At 37.4% G+C, this 24,798-nt stretch overlaps 3 protein-coding genes across 3 annotated transcripts; 2 read left to right on the top strand and 1 right to left on the bottom strand.

Annotated features, from left to right (window-relative positions):
* The first annotated feature begins 2,690 nt into the window (after nt 1-2,690).
* On the top strand, nt 2,691-5,908 carry LOC137746619 (transcription factor SPATULA-like). The gene is made up of 8 exons (XM_068486626.1): nt 2,691-3,254; nt 3,595-3,690; nt 3,820-3,885; nt 3,982-4,047; nt 4,692-5,006; nt 5,087-5,156; nt 5,284-5,413; nt 5,503-5,908. Exons 1-8 carry the CDS (start codon nt 2,913-2,915, stop codon nt 5,534-5,536), a joined length of 1,119 nt encoding a protein of 372 aa, XP_068342727.1. The 5' UTR covers nt 2,691-2,912; the 3' UTR covers nt 5,537-5,908.
* A 1,307-nt stretch (nt 5,909-7,215) lies between these two features.
* LOC137746616 (nicotinate phosphoribosyltransferase 2-like) lies at nt 7,216-12,800 on the top strand. The gene is made up of 15 exons (XM_068486624.1): nt 7,216-7,590; nt 7,727-7,874; nt 7,989-8,108; nt 8,233-8,367; nt 8,480-8,541; nt 8,783-8,858; nt 9,360-9,461; nt 9,707-9,823; nt 9,937-9,995; nt 10,668-10,842; nt 11,075-11,209; nt 11,284-11,382; nt 12,078-12,186; nt 12,326-12,438; nt 12,540-12,800. Exons 1-15 carry the CDS (start codon nt 7,442-7,444, stop codon nt 12,615-12,617), a joined length of 1,677 nt encoding a protein of 558 aa, XP_068342725.1. The 5' UTR covers nt 7,216-7,441; the 3' UTR covers nt 12,618-12,800.
* A 346-nt stretch (nt 12,801-13,146) lies between these two features.
* On the bottom strand, nt 13,147-22,629 carry LOC137746620 (DNA polymerase alpha catalytic subunit-like). Its single transcript, XM_068486627.1, has 31 exons — nt 21,475-22,629; nt 21,178-21,348; nt 20,984-21,067; nt 20,765-20,839; nt 20,480-20,544; nt 20,210-20,300; nt 19,927-20,100; nt 19,507-19,670; nt 19,263-19,377; nt 18,487-18,666; nt 18,282-18,395; nt 17,868-17,987; nt 17,460-17,765; nt 17,227-17,319; nt 16,920-17,038; nt 16,749-16,821; nt 16,558-16,614; nt 16,351-16,443; nt 15,816-15,938; nt 15,640-15,737; nt 15,507-15,552; nt 15,220-15,333; nt 15,018-15,101; nt 14,768-14,881; nt 14,575-14,664; nt 14,416-14,489; nt 14,062-14,281; nt 13,839-13,892; nt 13,614-13,733; nt 13,438-13,512; nt 13,147-13,337 (listed from the first exon to the last, which is right to left on the bottom strand). Exons 1-31 carry the CDS (start codon nt 22,618-22,620, stop codon nt 13,191-13,193), a joined length of 4,599 nt encoding a protein of 1,532 aa, XP_068342728.1. The 5' UTR covers nt 22,621-22,629; the 3' UTR covers nt 13,147-13,190.
* Between the last annotated feature and the right edge of the window lie 2,169 nt (nt 22,630-24,798).

Here is a 24,798-nt window from a genome sequence, read left to right as displayed (position 1 = left end):
AATTACCCAAATCCAATCTTTAATACATTCCAATTTGAAGATTGATCATAATTTAAATAAATTAGGTATAATTACACCATTATCTCAAGATTTTATTTCCTATTTAATATCTTGAGAATCTTTAGATAATATCTCTCCATAAACACCATGGTCGGCCCTATCCCTATAAATACCTCATATTTTACCAAATTTTCAGAGCTTTTGCAACCTAAAAAAGCCCTAAACACTTTACTCTCTCAGAGAAACTAACTTAGGCATTGGAGATCCGTTGACCTAACCACCCCCCACCTCGTGGGCACATGAGGCTTATGACTTTGATCGAAGGTATTGATTGTTTTGCATGTGCATTTTCGTCAAGACTGAAGACGGCGAAAATTTGTATGGACATATATCACATAAATTTCATATTAACATTGCAATTTTTCGTCATGGTATATATCAATGAGTGGTTAGAAAATCAAACAGTTAAATTTTGCATAAAATTCAAATTATTGAGTGAGATGTAGACCTGGTTTGGTACTAAGGTGATTCTGAAAAAAACTGGTATAAAAAAAAGCTGGAAGCTGTTTTTGTGTTTGGTAAACATTCAGCTTCAGCTTTTTTTCACAGTTTTGGGTGAAAAAAAAGGCCAAAAACAAGAAGCTACAAAACCCAGCTTTGAAAAATCGGCTTTTTTTCACATCTGTTTTACATAAAAATTTACCAAACACTATAATACGGTTTTTTTTTTTTCAAAAGCACTTTTACAAAAAAGTTTACCAAACACTCTACTGCTTTATTTCACAGCCGTTTATTTTCACAGCACAGCAGAATCAGCTTTTTTTCAAAGCACAGCAATACCAAACCAGTCCGTACTGTTATAGCAGATCCGTAACTTACATATACTTTTAGAAGTTTTTTTATAATTTTTTTTTTAAGTAAGTTAAAGAGCATACTTGCTTTAGTTCTAATTCTACAAGTCCTAATATTGACTTTTTATTTGAAAAATAATAAATGATGATATAAAATGTAGTGGATTTTGTGAGTAGCTGGTAGCTGTATATGTAGGGAGGGTACAAAGTACTTAGATTGTCTGTCTTTCCATTTCATATCATTTTTATCCTCTTCTATATTTTATAATCATAATTAAATCGTGTTAATATTTTATACTCTCATTATTTTTTGTTTTATTATTTTTATAAAAAAAATTAATATAAAATATTAACATAACCTAACCGTGATCATAAAAATAAAAATAAATGGAAAAAGCATTGGATAGAAAGGCCAGACAATCTAAGTTCGGAAACAAAAGCACTCAAGAAATTCGCAGCGTTCTTCTTCGGTCGAAATCCAATTCAGACTTGTCAATGTACTAGCTGTCCTTTTACCTCCAAAGATCATGATAGCCTTTGATAGGTGGCGATTGCTCGACAGAACACGACACCACTGACATGGAGCATTGTGTCCTTCGGATTTTACTTCCATTTTTGCCTGACATACTTTGACATTTGACAACGAGCTCGTCCTTCCTTCTCCCTTTCTTAAAAGGCCTTTTGGGAACTTTGTCAAACCGCAAATACATTACAACATTGAGGCTTGAATCCTACGACAATTAAATTTATAAGGTTATTGTTTTGTGTTTTGGGGTTCAAGAAAATTAGTGAGTATGAGGTCATAGAATGGAAATATATGTGACAATAATGAGGCCCTAGTATTTTTTGGCTATGACATATTTTGAGACGCAAAACTCGTAAATGATAAAAGAATATGAAGAAAAAGAAAAAACAACACAACAATGTTTAGTAAAAATTGATATGATTGTAAATTTCAAGTTTTGGCTTGATTTACATTGTCTTCAAGTGAATTGTTTTTGCAAGAAAAATTTACAGTTCAAAAGTTCTTCTATACTTTAGTGTAACTTATGCAACAAAATTTTTAGCCATTAAAATTTGATGTTTTAATTCTAGATTGAGAATTTAATGGCCAGTAGTCTGGGTCAATAAAATACGCCTGGCTCCCATGTTTGCAGTTAGATTTACAAAGTTTTCAAAATATGTGGTGTCCCAATTACTGTTTTAAAAATTTCAGCCAAATGCTACCTAGGTGCTAGGTGGCTAGCCACCCCCCAATCAATTTGTAGACGTTTAAAAATTAAGAAAATGTTTCTGGACCTACCTTGGCGCTGACCTAGGCACCTACCTAGGTAGCGACTCTCATTTAAACAGAAAATAAATAACTTTCATTTTGCATTTTATTTTTCAGTCAATATAAAAGACTTGTTGAATACTTTGATGAACACTCATTATATAAGTGTTCTTTATATTTTTAATATGTTCTAACACTTTATAATTTATATGTCATTCTATTTTATAATTTATGTATCCAATACAATCATGTATTCATTCTAATTAAAACTAAAAAACCATCTAACCCCACGTATACACGTAGGTGCTAGACTTCTACCTATTACTCGATTAGCGTCTTGTGCCTTTTAGAACTTTTTATCCCAATATAAAACTTAGTTCCATTTTCCTAGTTTCCTACAAATGAAAAAGAAGAATAGGAAAGCTCAATCCGGTTACCAAAACAAAACTAAAACCCCATTCAAATTAGACAAAAATCCTTCTCCGTACGAATTCCACAAAAGACTAGCAAATTAACTTTTACTTACAAAAAAACCCTCGAGTCTACACGGATTACGGAGGGAAAGAGTCAGAAGACTCAGAAATCTCTGCAATATTAGTACTCAGTGCCCCTCACCTGCAACCATGAGTGGGACTTCACTCCTCGTCTTCCTTAATTAAATTTTAATTTAATTAACTTTAATTTAATCTGCAGACAAATGTAAACCCGCCCACTCCGCCACGCTCCCAGACGCAACAAAAGCTTAAAAATCCGAAACAACACTAAAAAGCAGAGAAATATTTGCAGCAATGGGGGACACTTACGAATGCGATCGTTATTACAAAAACGCCACTTGTTCTTCTTCTCCTCCAGCTGCTCCGCCGCATTCGCCCGCCGACGACATGTCGCTTTTTCTGCAGCAGATTTTGGTGCGCTCGTCTAGTTCTTTGGCTTCCGGGAAGGCCCCGCAGTCTTTATTGTCGTCCTCGCCGTCCGTTGGTGCTCTTCTGCCAGGTAATCTCGACCGTCCGTGCCACTCTGGTTTCTTAGGCGACGGGATCCCGGCCGTTGATTCTTTTGCCGCGTTTGTGTCCGGTCATCCCAACGGGGCGAGTGAGAACGAGGCCGACGAGTATGACTGTGAAAGCGAGGTACTTTGTTCTTCTAAGAATTGGAATTTTAGAAAGTTCTATATAAAAATGAAAAAAATTCTTAGGTAAGGTGCGTTTGGTTTCTGAGAAAATGTAGGGAAAGTGCAAGAATATTATAGTATCATGCCTTTACTTGGTTAGTTGAGGTTTTGATCCATTAAAGTTCATATTTTTTTTCTTCATGGTCCGTTTGGTTAGTGAGAAAATGAAAGAAAAGAAAACATACTTGTTTTGACTGAATAGTAAGCTGTAAGTTACAGGCTGTAACTAAGAAGTTAGAAAATAAATATAATTTTCCCATTTTTGTCTTTTGTTAATGTGAATCATTCAAGTTGAACAGGAGGGTCTTGAAGCGTTTGTGGAAGCAAGGCGAGGTGGCGGTCGGAGTTCTTCAAAGAGAAGCAGAGCTGCAGAAGTTCATAATTTGTCTGAAAAGGTTGGCCTATAATCTGAAAGCTTCTTAGTAGAATTATGTGATTTGAAAATTTCTGATTTTGCTTTTGCTTTTTCGTGACAAAATCGCGTTGTTCTGGGGGTTTTCTGATGTAATCGGTTTGTTGGGCAGAGGAGGAGGAGTAGGATCAATGAGAAAATGAAGGCATTGCAAAATCTCATCCCAAATTCTAACAAGGTAAGCCAGACACACCAACATGCCTTGATTTTTTATCTGTAGTGTATGATTCGTTTTTATTGGTGAGTTGACGGTTCATCTTGTTAATGTGGGCAGACGGACAAGGCTTCGATGCTTGATGAAGCCATTGAGTACCTCAAGCAGCTTCAGCTTCAAGTTCAGGTATTAGCTTTTGTTTTTGCATCTTAGTTTGCGATGAAGCTTCAAGTACTCTTCATAATTCGTTGTCTCGGGTCTCATGTTAATTCCAGTATCCCTTATGTTGAGTGCATTCCCCATTCAATGAAATGTCAAGGTAAGACCTTTGTTGCTGGTTTTATCATGAAATTGAGAAGAGATGGGAAAACACAAATATGATTTGCGTGGTTCGACCATGTGAATGCGCCTAGGGGGATAAATAGGATCCAATAACAGAGCAAAGAGCCAAAGAGAGTCAGGTTGTCACAGTTTTTTGCTGCTCTGCCTTTCAAGCTCTTCGAGATGGTAATTGGTAGATGCGATTCAGTGAGGTAGTCAAGACTAAAATCAAAGTTTTTAGATGATGCAGTCTCACTGTCACACGATAAGTCGGTGCTCGGATAACATTTAAGGTCTTTTATTCTTGTATGGTTAGCTTTTGTCAGCCTTGAACCCGACGAGGAGCCCTAATGTTGCATGAAATAGGTCAGCTTTTAGCTTTGCAACATTGATGACTGCGGTTTGTAGTGGTTGAAACTTGCCTATGAAATGCCAGCTGCACTGATGATTGTAGAAATAAAAATCGAGAATTTGGTTTTGATTGATTTACTTTGTGATTTGTATATTAGATGTTATCAATGAGGAATGGCATGAGTCTACATCCTTTGTGCCTACCTGGAACGCTGCAACCCGTACAGCTCTCCCAGATGAGAATGGAGCTTGGTGAGGAAAATAGGCCTCTGCATTTGGACATGACAGGCACACTGCATATGAACCAGGAATCCTCAACACACAATTTGTTCAATTTATCCAACCAGTGCACTGCTGCAAACGAGTCATACGTACCAGACATGTCAAATGTAGTTAATTTAGAAACATCGTTTGGGTTGGAACCGTCAATTCAGTCTCATTTGGGACCCTTTCAACTGCCAGCCTCATCTCAGGTAAAATTATCGCCCTGTGAACAATGCATACGGAACTAAGCAAACGATATTTAACCTTTTTACATTATTTCCATACGAAGGAAATCTGCAGGGACAACCTTTTGCAGCACCAAAAAATTGATGCAAAACATTCGGAGATGAATCTTTCAGGTGGGTCGATGATCCTACAGTTGTCCTTTCAAATAACTCTTAACAGTATGTGCACAGGATCCTAGTGTTGATCTAACATGTATTTCACTATTTTGTTTGTTGGAAAATTTTGAATTGGGAATCACAGCTACTGTTTCACTTCCCTTTATCGCACAAGTATCAGATCGGAAGAGTACTTTTGATACATGCATCATAGGAAGGGACGGGCAGGGAGGCGGGCTCCTAAAGTCTATAGAACAAAACTTTCACATTGATAGGTAAGTACATTTGATCAATAAGATGTTTTATCCTTTCTTTGCATGGTTGCCTATGTTCGCTGTGTAATTTACATTTAGTATGTGCACAGGAAAAAGGCTCTCGAACGATACCATCAAGACTGAAAGAAGGAACAAATGATGCATGTTAAGCCCGGCTACTCTAGCACATTTTGGATTTGGTGTAGCCACTTGTAACAGCTTTTGTATTTCTCCAAACTTTCCTAGACCCTCAGTTGCGCGCTCGAATTATACATATACCTCATAGCAGACCTGCAATTCGTAAGAGTTTTCTCTTCAATGCTTTTGGCAAGGCTTTTCGTAACTGGTAGAAATAGTAAGGTTGGGGGATGAGACACATGTAAACTCCATCTATCCCTATTTTCTATGGTTCCTTTTATTTGGAATTAAGCTCCTCGTCACATTATAAATCATCTGTCATGTCTGAGAGAACACACGCCCGCCGTTCGTTATGTATAAACTATATGAAAATCTTGTTCATAACATCAAGCTTTGTATTGTATTGTTTCATTGCTCTGGTATTACTTTATAATTCTGATTTAGCTTCGTCGAAGCTGCATTTAGATTTTGTAATACTTGATTTCTGCAGATGTCTCAGGATCTTTGAGCTTTCGTAAAACGTATTGATCACTGAAACTTAAGAGGTTGAGCTTGAAATGAGCAATTCTTTCCATATTTCTTATGTTTTCTTTCGTGGTCTGTTCATCGAACAATTGGGATAAACGTTGAACAGGAAAACTGGAATTTCCAACGGTTGAAATTTGACTTGGATTTCTCCACAGGTGACTTAGAAATTCATACTACTCGAGGGTCAAGAAAGTTTTAAGAGATGGGTTTCGGGTAAAATACGTTAACAAGACTCAAAGTCAACACGAACGACTAAACTGTCCACCTGACATTAGACTAACAAATTGATAGCTTTTATCCTCTTTTTTATGATGCGTAAGTTATCGTGTTATCATGTTGTTCTTTTGTACCAACTTGTGTGTCACGGATGAAGAATTGACACAAACACAATAAAGATATAAATAGATAACACTATAGATTGATACACTTTGTATGCTGGTTCAGTATTATGTTTGTCATCAACTTTCAAAGAAAGTTCAATGCAGAAAGGGAAGTCAAAACGTGTTACTTCCACCAAGTTCATCTTCTTTTTCTTTCTCTTTTTATTTTTTCTGGTCTAAAGATTCGACACTACTGGACTAGGGGAATTATTCCCTAGAGTTGGAAAAGAAAAAGGAAGAAAGGAAACTACTTAAGGGTTGTGAACTAGGTTCTTATCTTGACTTGTTCATTTGGAGCACATTCATTGAACCAACCAATCTATTATATGGGTAAATTATATTTTAAGACTTCAATTTTGGATCACAACATTATTTTTTAACAATGTAGATTCATGAATTAATTCGTTAATTTGACCGTTAAATAATGATGTGTCAATGGTGAGTTTTACATTTGTACTCACGTGATGTTAAATTTGTGCCATGTAAACAAACAACCAGTTAAAATTATATCATTATAAAATAAAGTAGAGCAAATTTTGAGTTTTTGAAAAAACAAATAACTGACTTTAAGTTCACGTTTAAAGTAAAATTAAAATCAAATAAAGACGTGAATTACAACAGAAAACAAAATGGACTTGGATCTTTTGACACATGACAAACATATAAAGACATGAATTACAACAGAAAACAAATGTAAAAAATGATAAATATAGAAAATAAACCGGAATATATTCAAATATATATGGTTGGTATACGAAGCTGCCTGCGTAACACCATCAGCGACACGTCAGCCGCACACCCCTTCTCTCTCTCCTGCGCTTGGATTCTTTCTTCTTCCTCGTTTCTGACGGTCTCTCTCTCTCTCCTCTCTTTCTCTCTCTACCCTTTCGGTCATCGTAACTGTTTTTATCTCTCTTTCTATAAATACACACGCACACACACATAGAGAACACACATATCTACCAGAAGCAGAAGAAGCAAAAGAAAACTAAGCAATACAAAAATGGCGGCGAAATCGAACGGCCCGATTGATACGGGGCGGGTCATTCCGGGCCCCACCAATCCAATGGTCACGCCCTTGCTCACGGATCTCTACCAGTTCACCATGGCCTACGCTTACTGGAAAGCCGGCAAGCACAACGAACGAGCCGTGTCAGTCTTCTCTCTCTGCTTTCTCACTGCGTTTGTTTCCCGGGAAAATTCTACACTTTCCCGGCAACCAAACAGAAGCTTTACATTTTATGGTTGCATAATAATCTAAATATGTTTGTATATGAATTTTTTACAGGTTTGATTTGTATTTCCGGAAGAACCCCTTCGGCGGCGAATACACAATCTTTGCCGGTTTGGAAGAATGCATCAGATTCATTGCCAATTTCAAATTGACTGAGGATGAAATTGCTTTCGTCCGCGAATCGTTGTCTTCTTCGTGCGAGGTAAATCAATTCTGAAACTTTCACTATGAATTTTACTGCTTTCTGTAGTTTCAAATTGTGATTTTGCACGTGTATCGAAAGCTCGAATAATCAAATTGCAATGGTGAACTGTAGGATGGATTCTATGACTATCTTAGAGGAGTTGATTGTTTAGGAGTTGAAGTGTATGCCATTGCTGAGGGTACAGTTGTTTTTCCAAAGGTTCCCCTGATTCGAGTCGAAGGGCCAATTGCGGTGAGAACCGTTAGTCTACTTTTGTTTTCGGGTTTTTGCAACTCTTGTGGTTAGTTGTTGTTGTTGTTATTTGTCAATCCAGTTGTTATGCTGTGTGTTTTGATTTACAATTTTATTGTTGCAGGTGGTTCAATTGCTCGAAACTCCCTTTTTGAATCTTGTTAATTATGCATCCTTAGTTGCTACGAATGCTGCAAGGCATCGTTTTGTTGCTGGAGAATCGAAGAATCTGCTTGAGTTTGGGCTTCGACGGGCTCAGGTATCTGGAACATGCTTGGACTGTGACAAGCTCAGGGTTTTCACTTTTTGAGTTCTCTTTTCTGAAGTTCTGAGGTCGGTCGTAACAAAGAAGTCTTTGTTTTGATATTTAGGGACCTGATGGGGGCATAGCGGCATCAAGGTACTGCTACCTGGGAGGATTTCATGCAACAAGGTAATGCTTATCGAAAACTCAGCCATGGCATATGAGCATTATGATTTTTCCTTTTTCACAACTCTTTTGGATGATGTATTTCCTTTTTCTAAAGCATATTACTTCTCTTTATAAATCATATTCACGCATTTCTGATATTGGAAAATGACAAATTTCATTTTACCTATAATTAGCGGCCCTTTTGTTGTTGTCAGTAAAAACCTGGAATAACTTATCTTTATTTCTATGTTACATGTGACAGTAATGTTGCAGCTGGGAAGTTATTCGGGATACCACTTCGTGGAACCCATTCTCATGCTTTTGTCAGCTCATTTATGGTAGGTTACTCTTGCATTCTTATAGGGAATTCAGAAAGAACAACTTCAAATGCATATAGACTTGGGATCTATATTGCATAACATAATAGGTTACAAAAGAAACATTGTAGTTCATATCTACATTCATATCATCAGTGGTAACTAGAAATGAGTAAGTCTGTTTTAACTATTAAAATACCATTGTATTTATATTATAAGGTAGGTTTATCAATGTTTGAGATGCATTTCTTGTATTAGTTGAGCGCTAAAGCCATATAGTTTATTCATTAAATCTAAGATAAAATTTTGCGATTTTAATGTTAATTGTTTTCATCTGATAAGGAAATTACAAACATGATATATCATGAATCCTTAGTAGACTACTAGATTGTGTTTAGTGTCTAGTTCTTGTTCCATGACATTGGAACACTAAATGCTATGAGCATTATGTTGTTGTCATCATGATTTTTATGCCTTTGCATGTGAAGCTACTGTTTTTCTAATTTATCAAACCATTTGCAGAGCCCTGACGAGATAATTGATAAAACACTTCGTAGTAGTGATGGCCAGAGTACTTGTGAGGATTTTGTTAGCCTGGTTCAGACTTGGTTAAGCAAGATTAAGGTGTATGATTTTGTTCTTCACTTTAAAATTCATATGCTTTTCTTTATTTCCACGTTTCTCAATATGCGTTTTTTGCATTCTACTCCTGTTCTAATTTATTCACAAGATTTTGCATATTCATATACACGTCTGCCTTCTTCAGCTGTTTTACACTTTTAATCTCAAATTTTTGTTTTGCTATCATAATAGGATCTAAGATCAGTTCACTCAGACCTTGACGTCATTAACTCATGTGTGCTTTGCAGTGGTCAAAATCATTAAATGGCACTTTTGGGGAGACCAATCAAAGTGAAGTAGCAGCATTCACATCATATGCATTGGCATTCCCTAATAACTTCCTAGCTCTTGTAGACACATATGATGTAAGTAAACATTATTCTTCATAATCTTTAATGATGTGGTTTCGGCCCACTTATACTTTATTGTCTCTTTAAATAAAGTGAATTTTAAAAACATGCCTTTCATTGTTTACCAGGTTATGAGGAGTGGAATCCCTAACTATTGTGCCGTTGCTTTGGCACTCAATGATTTAGGGTATGTTCAAAAGATTTTTCATGCAGCAGTTTTAACCGTTCAATAGTGTAATGTTATCCGTTGGATGATTTTAGTATTGTGCAATCTGGAGTGGAATTAAAAAACTAGGTATCCTCTATTGGTTACAAATGGAAAACTATGGCAACACCAATAAGGTTGATAATGATGACTATGGTTTATGATGTAGGCTCAAAAGCAGTTTGTACGGTAACACATTTCTTTTTTAATGGTTAAAGCCAATATTAGTGCTCAAGCATTTAGGTTGTAGGCATTGACCTCTTAAGTTTGAAGCCTACTTTTGGGGGGTGTTTTGGTTGCTTTATTGAGTAAAAGGTTCCCTTTTAGAAGTGAGCGAAAGACCATAGGCCGGTTTAAACCACTGTTGCAGGCTTATGTTGATGTTGCTTCATAAAAAAATTTGCTGTTTTGCAGGTTACTTTTTAAACAAAACATTGCACACTGAAAAATCTCTTCCAGAAAGTTGCCTCTACTCTAGGAACTATTACATTAACCTTGTCTTTCCAATTTTTTATTACCGTTGTGACATCCATATTAATTTGTGCAATGTGCATGCAGCTTGACGACCCTTGACTTAATTAGTTTGGAATCTTTAGGCAATCAACCAAGTATTATTGTAGCTCTCATTGATGAGTTAGATGATGTTATGTCCAGGTACAAAGCAAGCGGAATTAGGTTGGATTCAGGTGACCTAGCATATTTGTCTTGCGAGGCTCGGAAGATTTTCCGCATCATTGAGAAAGAATTTGGAGTACCTGAGTTTGGAAAGACCAATATTACAGCTAGTAATGATCTGAACGAGGAAACTTTGGATGCTTTAAACAAACAGGTAATGATTCTGAACTTGTGGGGCTCTAATAAAGTATGTTGTGTCTTCTCAAAAAATAAAGTATGTTGTGGCTTAAGAACTGTACAAAGTTATCTGATTGCTGTTTTTTTATAGCATTGATATGGCAACCTTCAAGTTGTTTATCTTTTAATCTAGGGATTTATTACCACACGACTAAATAACATTCTGTTTAACTCTAATCTCTCAACTAATTCAGCTGTTTCTTGTGTAGGGTCATGAGGTTGACTCATTTGGAATTGGAACCTACGTAGTTACTTGCTATGCTCAAGCTGCTTTAGGATGTGTTTTCAAGCTTGTTGAGATAAATAATCAGCCCAGAATTAAACTTTCTGAAGATGTTACAAAGGTTTGATCATACTGCCAACAAGTTTCCAGTACTATTATCCTTTAGATTATGATATTTTTCTATCCATATTTTAGGTCTCCATTCCTTGTAAAAAGCGGAGTTACAGACTGTACGGGAAAGAAGGTTATCCGCTGGTAGATATAATGACGGGGGAAAATGAACCACCTCCAAAGGTACCTTGTCAACTAGGCCTCTGCATCCATTACGCCACATGCTATCTCAGATTGTTTAGTAGATGTTATATTTCTCAGTCATATATCCGAGTGCATATTGACATATACATGCAAACAGAAACATCTTTCATAATTTGGGTTAGCTATTCCAAAGAGCTTGCAAATTAGTAAATATATTTTGATTATCACGTCAATTATGGGTTTTTCTTACGTCAGAAAGCAGAGTTATGTACTGGAAATCTGGTCTCTCTTTTATTGTTGGAATAATAGTGGAGTGCATTGAACTTGTCATGCTATATGCTAGTTGACAAGATGGGCAGGAAATTATTAATTTATTTTCCCAAGAGGGTTGGAAAAATACAAAAAATTAAAAGATGAAGTTGATTCTGCACTTATTGTGAGTTCCACACCCATGAGTAGGGGCTCCAGTGGTTAACGTCTTCCCGAAGTAGGGTCGTTCGGGGGGATGGAAAGCAGTTCAGGGGACTTAATTCAAAGAGATATATGGAAGAGAGTAATATTGCAGACCATCTAATAAGACGTTTATTTTAATTCTTTAAATCCCTAATGGCTTATAATTTCAGTGTACATCATTTGCTTGCTCCTTTGGATTCTATACAAAAGTTTACTCCATGTGATGATCGCTAGAATGATGAAGAATAAAAGTCTTGTTTTATTTACATTTCAACTTGCAGGTGGGAGAAAGAATCCTGTGTCGTCACCCTTTTAATGAATCAAAGAGAGCATACGTGGTGCCACAGCGCGTTGAAGAACTTATGAAATGTTTCTGGCCAGGGACTCCAGGTAGACTTTCAGGGTATTTAATAATCGTTGGAAATAGAACATCATCTGAACGTATAGCGTTGAGTAGACTCCCATCCCATTGTTGTTTTTGTGTTATTGGTCTCTGTAACGTCTGACCCCGGATTTTTGTTGATTGTAGGTGGAGTAAGAGAAGATCTGCCATCATTAAGGGACATTAGGGAGCGCTGCATTACACAACTCAAGAAAATGCGTCCCGACCACATGAGGAAACTAAATCCAACGCCGTACAAGGTACGAATGAACTGAATCAATTGATATTGATACGTCTGCTGAAATTATTCTCATTTCCGAGTGACAACATATTTAACTATAATTATTTCTATGCCAAGTAGGTTAGCGTGAGTGCGAATTTGTACGAATTCATTCATTTCTTGTGGCTCAACGAAGCACCTGTTGGGGAGTTGCAGTGAGTGTAATAGCAAATGGTTTACATGAAGCAGTATACGCATTCCAGTGCAATCGACGATTGAAGTTAAATTGTAGAGGGGTAATTTATTGGCTTTCTCGTTAGTGGAATAATGTTGCTTCCTTCCCTGCATGTTGTTCGACAATGCGATGCATCATTAATTTTTAATAAGATTTAAGATCGAAAATTTGAAGAAAAATGTAGTGGCAGCAAAAGTTCTATGGTGTTCCGGCGTCTTATTTTTCAGACTTTGTAACCGTAAGATTTTGGTTTGTGTTTTTGACAAAAGATCAGACGGCTAAAAAGCTCAGAGTATTTCTATAGCACACTAGAAAATCCTACTCTCTCTGTTGTTAAAAACTGGGAAAATTCTTCCCTTTTGTTATATCAAATTTTCAAAACCAAATTTGCAAATCAAATAACTAACGTGATGATTGATAAACAGATTAGGATTTTGGATTATTACTTGAATTCCTTTTATAAACGTTGCTAATAAAGCAGCAACCAATCAATCAATCAAATATATGACACACATGAATAATGACACTTTACCCTAAGATCTGCAAAACTTCAAAACTTAAACTGCAACGCAAAGATCTTGCAGCTGTATCCATCCGTACGCACAACGGTCCCGTATCCTCTGAACTGTTGAGGCAGCCAAATTCACGACTGACCGAACTTTGGCCAACTCCATCTCTACCGGTATTCTAGTGCTTGCCTCCGTCTGCAAATCCGATTGCACCAAAAGATTAAGACTTACCATTCCTAAAAATACAAGCTCCACACCAAGAGCTAATGCCCCGGTGAAGAAAAAAGTCGATTACCTTTTCTATGCAGCGCACCGTATCCAAGACATGGCAGAAAAACGAGAGCTGCTTGTACAGATCTGCTTCCGTGTACTGGTGAAGGCGCGTTAACAGCAATATTAGTTAGCTAAACGAAAAGAGAGACTAGAAGAAAGCGTTTTTATATTTCTCTTGAACAAGTTTTTGATGCATACCTTTCTTACAAGACGCCCATTGCAGCGAGGGTAGTCTGGACAAACTGTTCCCCTCTCAGCATTGCCAACAAGCCGGAGGTTGAGACTTCGTGTGTTGTATTGGCAAGATTCATCGTCACACTGAAAGTAAAATCAGGAGATTGATATTTAATTTGAATTTATCAACCAAAAACACTCACTACACCCGTACGGTTCCCTAGTATAATGAGCAGGAGGAAGATTTACCGTCATAAAGGCCCTATAGTACATTGAAACAAAACCGTCTACTTGCCTTCTCACCTGAAAGACAAATACAGTATCCGAAGCAGTGTGTTCATTAGATGCCCGAAGACAATTTGGTAATGAAAACCATAAGCACTTTTTCAGACCCCAAATCTCTAAAGATTAACAGTTTCATTGACAAATAATTATAGTGGCACTGTGCAAAGGGATGAGTTAGTCTATATACCTGGTTGGCTATCATAACAGGAGACAGTCTGCCCATGTCTCCTTCCCCGGGGCATTTTGAACAGCGTAATGTATGCCAAAAATCACTGGTAGATTCCTCCGCTTGTGAGTTTGTTTGCTTTTCGGTGATTGACTTAGAAATGGAATTCAAGATAGTTGGACAATTAAAAGTATCGGAGCAGCTAGGACATGCCAAGATCAAAGGCTCACAACCGCGAAATCTGCAATTCATCACATGAATACATCTATCATTTCCAGATAAAATTTTCATCGGGTTCATTCCAATTTTAAACAAATTATAGAGTTTAGGAACCAGTGGACAATATGAAAGACTCGAGAAACCAGATAAGGTTACCTCTCTTCATCATCAAGAAGAAGGGACAAGCTGGAAGGATCATCTCTGACAGCTTCACTTGAGTTACCTTTGAACTAAAATTTTCCAATTTCAAAGTTACATTACAATGAAAAATCATATCAATCACCTTCAGAGAATGCCTGGGGATGTTGATTTTACCTTAGAAGAGTCAAGTCCTAAGCAATCAGCCAAGCGTCCAGGGCTGGTACCCTGAATTGAAGCACAAAGACGTGATACCACAGGATGAATCTGCAGAACGGAATTAAGTCATCAACCAAACAACAGAATGTACTACACAAATGACAATACTCCGTGACAACTTAGATTAGAGCAAATAAATCGGATAAAGAACCTGCTGGGACAAGTAGTAATCAATGTCAATCATCCATTTCCCATCTTCTCGTTTTAATTCATCGGGATGTCTAGCACGTTGAGCAATCGCCATTGAATTACCTACACTAGTCCCCTGTCCAAGAAATGGGAAGGAAAGTGAGAGGCTAAACATGATTAACATCACCATTTTAATATTAGAACAGGGCTCAGTGTTCAGTTGTTCACTAAATATTTATTCAATAGAGAACACATTCTACTGCATCACAAACCTGCTCACAGCAAATGATATAGGGGACTGTATCGCCAGCAGAACAACCAGCAGAATAACCACCTTGCTTTAATCTTAATGCCACCTAGGATTGTTTGCAGAAGCATCAATGCAACAGAAACATGAAGGAAAAAAAAACACACATCGAGTACATGGGACCAGACCAATTAATACTGAACATAAAATAAGCTTCTTGAACTCACCTGGACATGTGGTTGGTTTTTGGCATCTGGGTATGCTTCAGGTGGTTTAGTCAATGACTTAGTGATGACATATTTCTCAAGTGCTACTTGTCCGTTTCTCATCTCCTCTTGCACCTGTTCAAAATTGTAACACAACAATTCGGTCATTTAATCAATCGGCCACGTAATAGGAAATGAATCTACGAAGAATTAGTGTATAATGGCTATATTCTCTAAGGGAAAATCAACAAAGAATCAACCCACAAAGAGTTCAACATAGAAAACATGGAAAGGGACCATGACCTCACCTTCATCAGAGCGTCATGAATTGATTCAACGACATCCTCACATGACCTATGAACCACAAAAGTGACTGATCAGTAACCTTTGCAAAAATCAAACTGACAATATCAAAATAAAAAGAGCTATAACACAGCATACCCTCCTGATAAAATTTGACTTAGGCAGAAATCTCCCAGCTCCTTTGAAAGCAAGCTCCAATCCCGGCGAACCATATCAAGGCCCTTACGCTCAATAACCTGCACCAGAAAGTATTAACTTCTATCATCTCAAGAAATTGTTAACTGAAACTGGAAGTTTGATAATTTTTACATTACCTCATAGGGCATCTCATTCTTGAATTGCACCTTCACAGCTGCATATTTCTTTTTCTTGAGAAGCAGCATTCTCTTGTACAACCCGTCAAGATCAATTTCCAAACACCTATACTTCTTGTTAACCTAAGATGCAAAAAGATAGAGAAATCACCCCTCATACAGACATAAGCTTTGTATAAATAGATAGGAGATAACTCGAATATATATAATCTTGTGACAGATACTGATAAGGTGGTGCTGAAGTGTCAACTTTCCTGGAAGGAAAAAAAAAAGCTCTTTGCATTGTCTAAGAAATAGTTATGGAAACTATGATATTGTTTTCCGCAGAAACATTTCTCTTTTACTATATCTGTGGACTTTTCTAGAGGTAGTTAAATAATGGAACTTTCTTCACAAATCAAGAAGCACCAATTGCATCCATTATGAAAATGGTTTTAGCAACAAGAACATTAAACACACAGGAGAAGGGTTTCAAGTGGAAAGTTTACTGACCACATCATATTCAGATAGCACTTTATCATGGTTAGAACCTTACCTCTTGAATGACTTTACGTGCGATTGCTTTTGCTTTTGCAATATCATCCAGTCCACTATAAATCATGATTGAATCGGTATCACCATAGATTACCTGCAAGATAAAACAATAGTGGCACGTCCTTCTTAATCAGTCAGTTGAGATAACTCAGATGTGGATATTGGAAAACTATATTAATCACTGCTAGTATGATATATAAGAAATGACCTCTAGGTTCAAATTGTTCTGAACTAGATCAACAGTACTTTGCAGAATCTCTCTCCCCTGCACAAGAATTATGGGACTTGCTCAATACTGAATGGAAGCATTTGGTGTAAAAGTCAACATATTTGTTTATATTAGATGTGAACAATCCCCTGCGGTTACAGTGCAAACTAAGCAACACATATTTCTCTTACTTGCAGTGTTATAAGCTCTGCCAGTGGCTTTGCATAAAATCTCGAATTCGGAAACCCCAAGCATCCATACATACTGCAATACCAACCATATTCACATATATATATTTACACATATGAAATACAATTAATGTGACAACAAAAAATAAAAAGGCCTAAAAAGGCAAAACAAACCTATTTGCCGTCAGCTTTAGAGCTTGCTGTTGAATGTCAAGTTGCTGGATCTTGAGACCAGACGCAGTCTTCATCCATTTCTTTACATTTCTCCTCCTTTCAACTAGATCTTTTAACAACTGCAAAGTAGTGGAAAAAGCATATTATATACATGCACCTACTTTCTTGAGAATGAGAAAATGGAAACAAACTATGAGGCATACAATCCATGTTATAACAGATTGTGACAGATATGAAGACAATCTGTTTGAGCTAAAAAGTGCAGGGTGAGTAAACAAAGAATTCTGTACTGAGGATGACATTATACCTCAGGTAGGAGCCCAATTTTTTTACTAGATGGTAAACGAGGAGCCAGTCCTTCTGAAGATCTTTCCACTGTTGTGAAACAGATATTGTATTCCTGTAAAATTAAATCGGTATGAATACTAAAAAAATCTGTAAAACCATTTCCCTCACTTTACATGAGGGAGAAGAAATAAATTGAAAGTAGGCATCTAGGCGATGGTGGAGTAAGTAAAGTCCAGAAGTAATATTGCTTACCTGAATAATAGACGGGTAAAGACTATTGAAGTCGAGAAGTAATATATACTTGTCATATAACCCTCTTTTTGGCTCCAATACCAATCCACCTGCATAGGCAGGACCTTTCTTGCCTTTCCCATGATCCTTCTTTGCATCATTATCAAAATTTACATCCAACTTATCAACATTTTTATCATCAACACCATTATCTGTTTTACGCTTTGCCGAATTTGTTTCCTTCAGATGCATCTTGTCTGGAACAACATATTTTTTTGCATGGAATGCATGCAGTAAAAGATATTCTACTCTTTGAGCCCTAGCACCCTGAAAAATGCATAGATTAGATTTAGACCACCTATACCTTTTAGACCATGTCCATTATCAAAATTTGAATTCATCAAATAGAAAAAACATCATAGGACTCACTTGTAGGGTTTTTCCCCACAGATTACCGCTTATCTTTGTCAGCTGACGAGTAAGGGGAAGAACACTCAAATGAAACATGAGTTCCATAGACAGCCATGCATCTGTCTCACCATATTCAATCTGAATACATGAATAAAATAACTATATGATTTTGTTTCAAAGAGAAGACAGGAAAGTTAAGCTTTTTAACAGAAGGCTAGTGTGAAGAAAGAAACGAGAGAGGTTTAAGAAAAATAGGTTTTGGATTAGAAAACCACAGCCTTTTCACCTAACTATGTATGTATATGATAAGAGGTACTATATAAGCTAGAGATTATAATGACAGCCGTAGTAGTCTAGCATAAAATAACAGAACAATATTAAAACGACTCTAAAAAGACAAATACAGTTTGTAATATAAGTATGAGAACGTACCAGTTCCATTAGAAATTCTGATTTCTGGAACATTCTAGGAATTTCATGCGGCAAGATCTCCTTTCGGTCTTTATTCAGCTGAGTCTTTGCAAGTTGTGTCAAAGAATAGCTAACCTGGAAAGGCAAAACATTGCATACATGAAATGCTGAGGACCTAAACCTAATCAGCAATACCAAGCATATAATCCAAAACACAAGTACTTACCTCCCTTAACAAATCACGGGAACACAAGTATGTATCACACAAAAGGCGACCAGAAATGCAGGACATGATCCCTAGACTTGCTCCAGATCCAAAAATGGACCCTCCTTTTGCAAGGTCAGGCATCAGAGCACGCTTGAGACGGCCTATTTTGGACCACATGGCATTTGGCACCTTACAAGCCTACAAATATTAAACATCTTTAAATATTCATGGGAAATGGTAGCTGATTAAGTGTACGAACTTACAAATAATGCATAAAAAATAATTTAGCTTTTATTTTTAAATTTTTGGGAAAGAGTGTTACCAATAATACATAGAATTTACAAATATGGCACAAATGAATTTGCATGTGGAAAAATCAGGATGAGCAGAAGGAGAAGAATTGCATAACAAGAAACAGGCATTTGAAACAGTGGAAGGTCAAGAAATTTGCAGTGGAACGACATGGCGACAGAAAGCTGCATTTGGAGAATGATGTTTTTTGTTCATGGTTTGAAACTTTAAACCAAGTCTTTAAAAATAGTGTCAAGTTTTTTTGTTTGTTTTTTTTATGCAAAATAAAAGACATGTTGCACTGAAACATCATGTATCTGATGACGAACTGCATCTGGTCAGCCATCTGTATTTCATCCAGTTTGCCTCTAGATGCATATATTTTAGCAAAAGGATGACCTTATCGATCACAAATGATAGAATGATTTCACCAAACTCATTGAAATAAACATAACAAGGATAGATACAATCAATTTTTAACATAAAGGAAAAAGTATTCCCACCTTAGCTCTACGGAGAAGGACATCCAGGTCAAACCCAGATATATTGTGTCCAACAAGAACATCACTGTCCAACTTGTGTAATTCAATCATCAAACGGTTTAGTAAAGCCCTTTCGCTGCAAAACAAAGTTCAGCTTCAATGGACAGTGAACCTAAAATACAGTTTTTAATGGAATAGTTGTTATTTTTTCTATTGAGAGCAAAGAAAAGGATTGATTGAGAATTAAATATGCTAGTTAACCCACGTGCTTTCGATGCTTAAAACATTTGATCCAGCTTTAGAATTCTTTTCTGTAGCCTCCTTAGTGAAGCCCATGGGAAATATGCCTCCATCAAGTTTACGGACAACAGTAAAATGACTCAGCATGCCAGGTCTTGTCCACTCTGATGCCAACACGGGAGTGTCAATCTGAATTGCCAAAGAGCACAATATAAGGATATTGAAAACAATTTTGGTGAACCTTAGCAAAAAATTTCAGCAAGTATAGTATATGAATATATGGCTTCAAACTTCGTTGACTGTAGAAGTGAAACAAATGGATGAAATTTTCATTGCGTGTTAGTCGGTAGGCTTAGATAATTGTGTATCCCAAGAAGATGCATCAAAAGTCACAGAAAAAAACAAAACTAAAACAAGCAGTGCTAAAAATGATTCTAGAACAAACCTTGGACTTGTGACAGCAGATAACAGATGCAGAGACAATTTCATCAAAATTAATAGTTTTCAAACTTATTGCAGTAACAACCACTGGGGGAGCCTCTGCAGTTTTCTTTGGGCAATTTGAGACCTGTATGTCTTTTGCAGATTTAACGACCACCTCAAATTTGCACCAACTTACCTGCATGATAGAATAATCAAAGTTCACAGATGAACCCAAAAACAAGTAAAATATGAAGCTCATAATCATGGCTAAAATGATAACAGCTGTCCAGACTTGGAGATCTCACCCGTTGTGAAACTGTGCGAAACTCAGAACCTGAAACTGATAGCCAAGAAGGTCCTTTTATCTTCCTTTTAACAAGAAAAAGCTCCAACGCACTGTAAGTTATGATATGTTAGGTTTTCTCTAATGTATTAAAGAAAGAGCGCCAAAGAAACATAAGCTAGCTCCATTCTCTAAGGTCACCACTAGGAAAATCCAGGAATAAACACAAACGAAAGATTTGAGAGTTATAGATCAGACATCAAACTGGAGGAAATGCTATAACTTCTTGTACCTGCTATGTGTTCCTAGAAGAGCATGGAATGTTTCTCCTTTGAGATCTGCTGGAAGTCGGGGATCCTGCGACAGTGCAATCAGTACTCATAAAAATGGAGTCAAATGAACTTTGACACTAAATCATCAAGTCATTAACCATCACTGTCTCACAGCATGCAACTGTAAAGAACAAAAACCTAGGAAACTCCAAATGTTTACTAGAAAGATGTAACATAGTTGATATGCAAATTGAAGGTGTACTTTATTTCTATAAACTGATTCAATTACAGGTTGAGTGTTATACCTTGAATGGATAATTGATCTTAAGTACATAATTCTCTCCTGCAGGTATGTCAGATCGCTCAAATGCGTAGTTTCTCTGTTATATGTGTTCACATAACACTCAATGAGCAACAAAGTGGAACAAATAACGGGAAAGTTCCGCAAAGACTCAATAAACTTCACTGGTTATAATTTAATCAAATTCAAAGTTGGAAATATCTCTATGATTATATGTGCAAACCTTAACCGGTGCCATGCTAAAAGCTGAAACATTTTGATCCAACAACTTCTTAGCTATGTCACTCTTTAAACCCGAAGCCATGTCCTGATAACAGGAAAAACAAAAGCACGAACAGCAGCAAAGAAAATTAAATGCTAGTCCAACAAGAATTACATGGTATGTATGTTCCCGCTTGTTGAAAAACAAACACCTACGTGCAGCTTTGTACGGAATTCTCTGGATGATATCCTCGACTCTTCGGCATCCTTTTCAAGCTTCATGATTTCATCACTGTGAAATACAGAACTGTTTGGAATTGCGTAGACACATCTCTGCATGTTCTCTACAACCACACAACAACTCTGGTATGTACTTCCTGCTTTGACCTATAGTGCAACATGATCAAACATGCAACATAAGAACTACACTTCAGAAATGAAACAGATTTACAAACTTTCATTCGTAACGAACCAAACAGAATGTAAGTTACATCAAACTATTGCCATCTTTACCTTCCCAAACAGATAAAGCTTGCCCATATTAGCACCATAGAACTCTTCATAAGCATCAATCATGTAAAAAGGCAGTGAACCATCTTCTTCCAAATCACATTGCAAAAGCTCTTCGTTATTTGAGCCACTATTGACCTCCACAACGCTGCCACCAACATTCCCATCCCCTCCAGTCCTCACCGCCTTCCATCGAGCCATAGCACTCAATGACGGGTCCTTATTATCTTCCTTAATCTTTGCATTCAAAGTGAAAACCTCTTCCTTTTTCTCCACAGGTTCCACTTTCTCTTCAATGAAATTCACATTTTTCTCCTCATCTGCCCCTTCCCTCTCTGAAAAATCATGGATTTCCTCAATTGGGGGATCACCAACTTCGAAAACCATCTCCTTCTTGCCCTCATTTTCTTCAACCCCTTCATAAATCTGCACAGAACCCACCACAGAATCACTACCACTTGCCACAACTCTATCCAATTCAACCTTCATTGCTATATTGACACCCCTATCAGACCCAATTTCACTCTTAACACACGAATTTGACACAAAAATCTTGTTCGATTGTCCCCTCCTCCGCTTCTCCCTGTCATTCTCATCCGGCGCAAACTCCGCAATCACATCATCGACAATACTATCACAATTCAACCCTTTCCCCCTTTCATTATCTCTATTTTTCCCGAAAACTGACGACGTGAACATCGAAGAAAGCCTCTGCTTCCCCATCATCGCCGTCGCCGCCATGAGCGACGAATTGGACATTTTGGGCCCAGGCTCTTTGTCCTTGTCTTTTTCCTTTTTCTCGACCTTCTTCCTCTTGGGCCTATCGCCGCCGTCCGATTCATCCGATGACGGACCGGCCCGGGTCCAGTCCTCTTCCTCGCCCTCATCGCAGTACCCTAGGCCGTTGTCGTCGACGATGAAGCCTCGGACCTCTTCCCGTCGTTTGGCGACAATTGCTTCGTACTCGTCGTCTCCGACGGTATCGTAGATTCGGTCCTCCATCTTGATTTGGAACCCGCCAGTTTCAGATCGGCGGCCGCCATGGCGGAGAGCTTTGAGGCGTTCGAGGGCTCCGGCACGGGCCGACGCCTCTGGTCCTCGGCTCCGCCGCCTGGCGTTGGCAGCCGTCCCTTGCTCGTCGTCCGCCATTGACTGCGTGGTGGATCTCTGTGTGAGTGTCGGTGGTTCTGGGTGTAGTCACTTTAACATTTTGTGGTTTTGGCGGGAAGGGGTCTTTTATTCGGAGGGAAATGGCGGGATCGTATTTGGATGTTTTTCGTTTCTTTTTCTTTTTGACTCCCTTGCTACGTGGCGCTGGTTTAGCATCTACCAATCGAGATAGTGTTCGAGGACCGAGTATTCGAGTGGAAATCTAAATGCCATAATATAAAAAGAAAACTAATGGGAAAATTTTGAAAATTTTAAGTTTTAAGGATAATGGTAAAATAAATAGTAAAATGAATAGTATTATGAATGATCTTTTAGTGTAAAAATGTAATTTTTTTGTTAAAGTAAACAGTACTGTAAACTTTTCGTTAAAATTTCTTAATATAAATATAAAATGATATATTTTTCATTTTCTTTCGCTTATTTTACGAATTTAAGTCCAAATGAGATAGTTTTGGTCTAATCAAACCAAAATTGAACTAAACTAGTTATTTTGTTCGTTTCAACTTTTGGTTTTGTAAACCGCACAAAATCGAAATAGAAAGGTAAAATGGAAATAACAAATAAACAATCTTTTTGCACTTCACATTGCGAGTGTGTAAAATAGAGGTATTTGAGCCAATAACTTCGAATTTACTTGCTCTCACATTGCTGTTGATGAATTTAAATTTGGAAAGTGATTTTCACACCTTTTTAGTTTTGTACACACCCTTTTTTATATATGGTTATTGAATTAAATAAATCAAACAAAATCAATTGCTAAGATTATATAGATGTATGTAATAAGCTAAAAAGAATATGTGAAAATCACTCACGTAACTTGTCTACCATCGGCAACATCATTGAAGACTAAGTTCTGGCTTCCTACGATCACTTAAGGAGTTTTGTACCCATATACGTCACCAAGCCAATACCGTGGCCCATGCATGGCTCGTTACAATTTGAACAGCAGAGATCAATGTGGGGCTGGACTACCCTCCGTCCTTTATCACTGACCTCCTTGTTGTCACCGACCTCCTTGTTGAGGACCTGATGTAACTTGTTGTATGTTTTAAATAGTGTTTTGAACAAGAGTATGATTTCTGTACATAATAGAGATAGCATGTGTTTAGGATTAGGAATGGTGATGAAAACTTTTTGTGAGAGAAGATGTGTTACTTAATCCAAAAGTCTTAAACAACTTTTTATCATTTTGGGTAATACTTGAAACGGATATCTTAGCCTTGAAACAATTTTTTGTAGGATTTGGCATTCACTCGTACTTGTTATTACTGGGTCTTTTTCAGCCCACAAAATGGTGCACGCAGGGAAAGAGGTTCTGAAAGTCCAATTGAAGTCAAAAGCCGGAGAAGATTGAGAAGCCCAAGGCCCAATGGAGTTAAAGGAAGACTTATTCGAGTACTAAAGTCGTCCGCTTGCCACCTTAGTCTGATTAAGGCTACATAAATTACTTTCCAACCACTAGATGCACGTGGACAAACTGACAATTTTATGGCACAAGGTTTGAAGAGCAAGCCTACTCAGACACTGACCAGGCCACGTGTCATCCAACAATAAAAAACAAGAGCTTAGGACAGGACATAAAGGTAGTCGGGTTGCTGCTTAGAGTGACAAGGTTAGTTAATCAAGGCCAAGAAGGTCACTCAGCACATATATCTCTAAAAGAGCGCGCAATCCCGACTGAGTAAACGTCACTTCACTGCCGAATGTCAAACTAATGGTTAAAAAGTTATAAGCACATTGGTCGAGAGGGGTGGCGCATTAAATGCTAGAAAAGTGAGATTAGGTTTGCCTAAGGCTTATGGTTTCATTGAGGACTTATATAAAGGGGTGGGAAACTCTTGGAAAGAGGTCGATGACTGAAGTGAGAGAGAATTTTAGTCTTAGCCAAGTGCTATAGTGGATGTAGCCCATTTTTGAGAGGTGAATCACATAAATCTGGAGTCTATTTCATTCTAATTTTTATACCAAGCCCACCAATGACTAGTTATTTTAAAGGAATACTAATGAAAATGGTTTGAAAACTTTGAGTTTTAACGATATTGACAAAATAAAGGGTAACGTGAATAGTACCAGGTTTGATTTTTTAGTGTAAAAATGTGGTTTTTCATTAAAGTGAACAGTACCACGGACTTTTCGTTAAAACTCCCTTATTTTAAT

This window comes from Pyrus communis, chromosome 10 (assembly GCF_963583255.1).
Source record: "Pyrus communis chromosome 10, drPyrComm1.1, whole genome shotgun sequence".
In the NCBI taxonomy this organism is placed as follows: domain Eukaryota; kingdom Viridiplantae; phylum Streptophyta; class Magnoliopsida; order Rosales; family Rosaceae; genus Pyrus; species Pyrus communis.
This window is presented reverse-complemented; position numbering and strand designations above follow the sequence as displayed.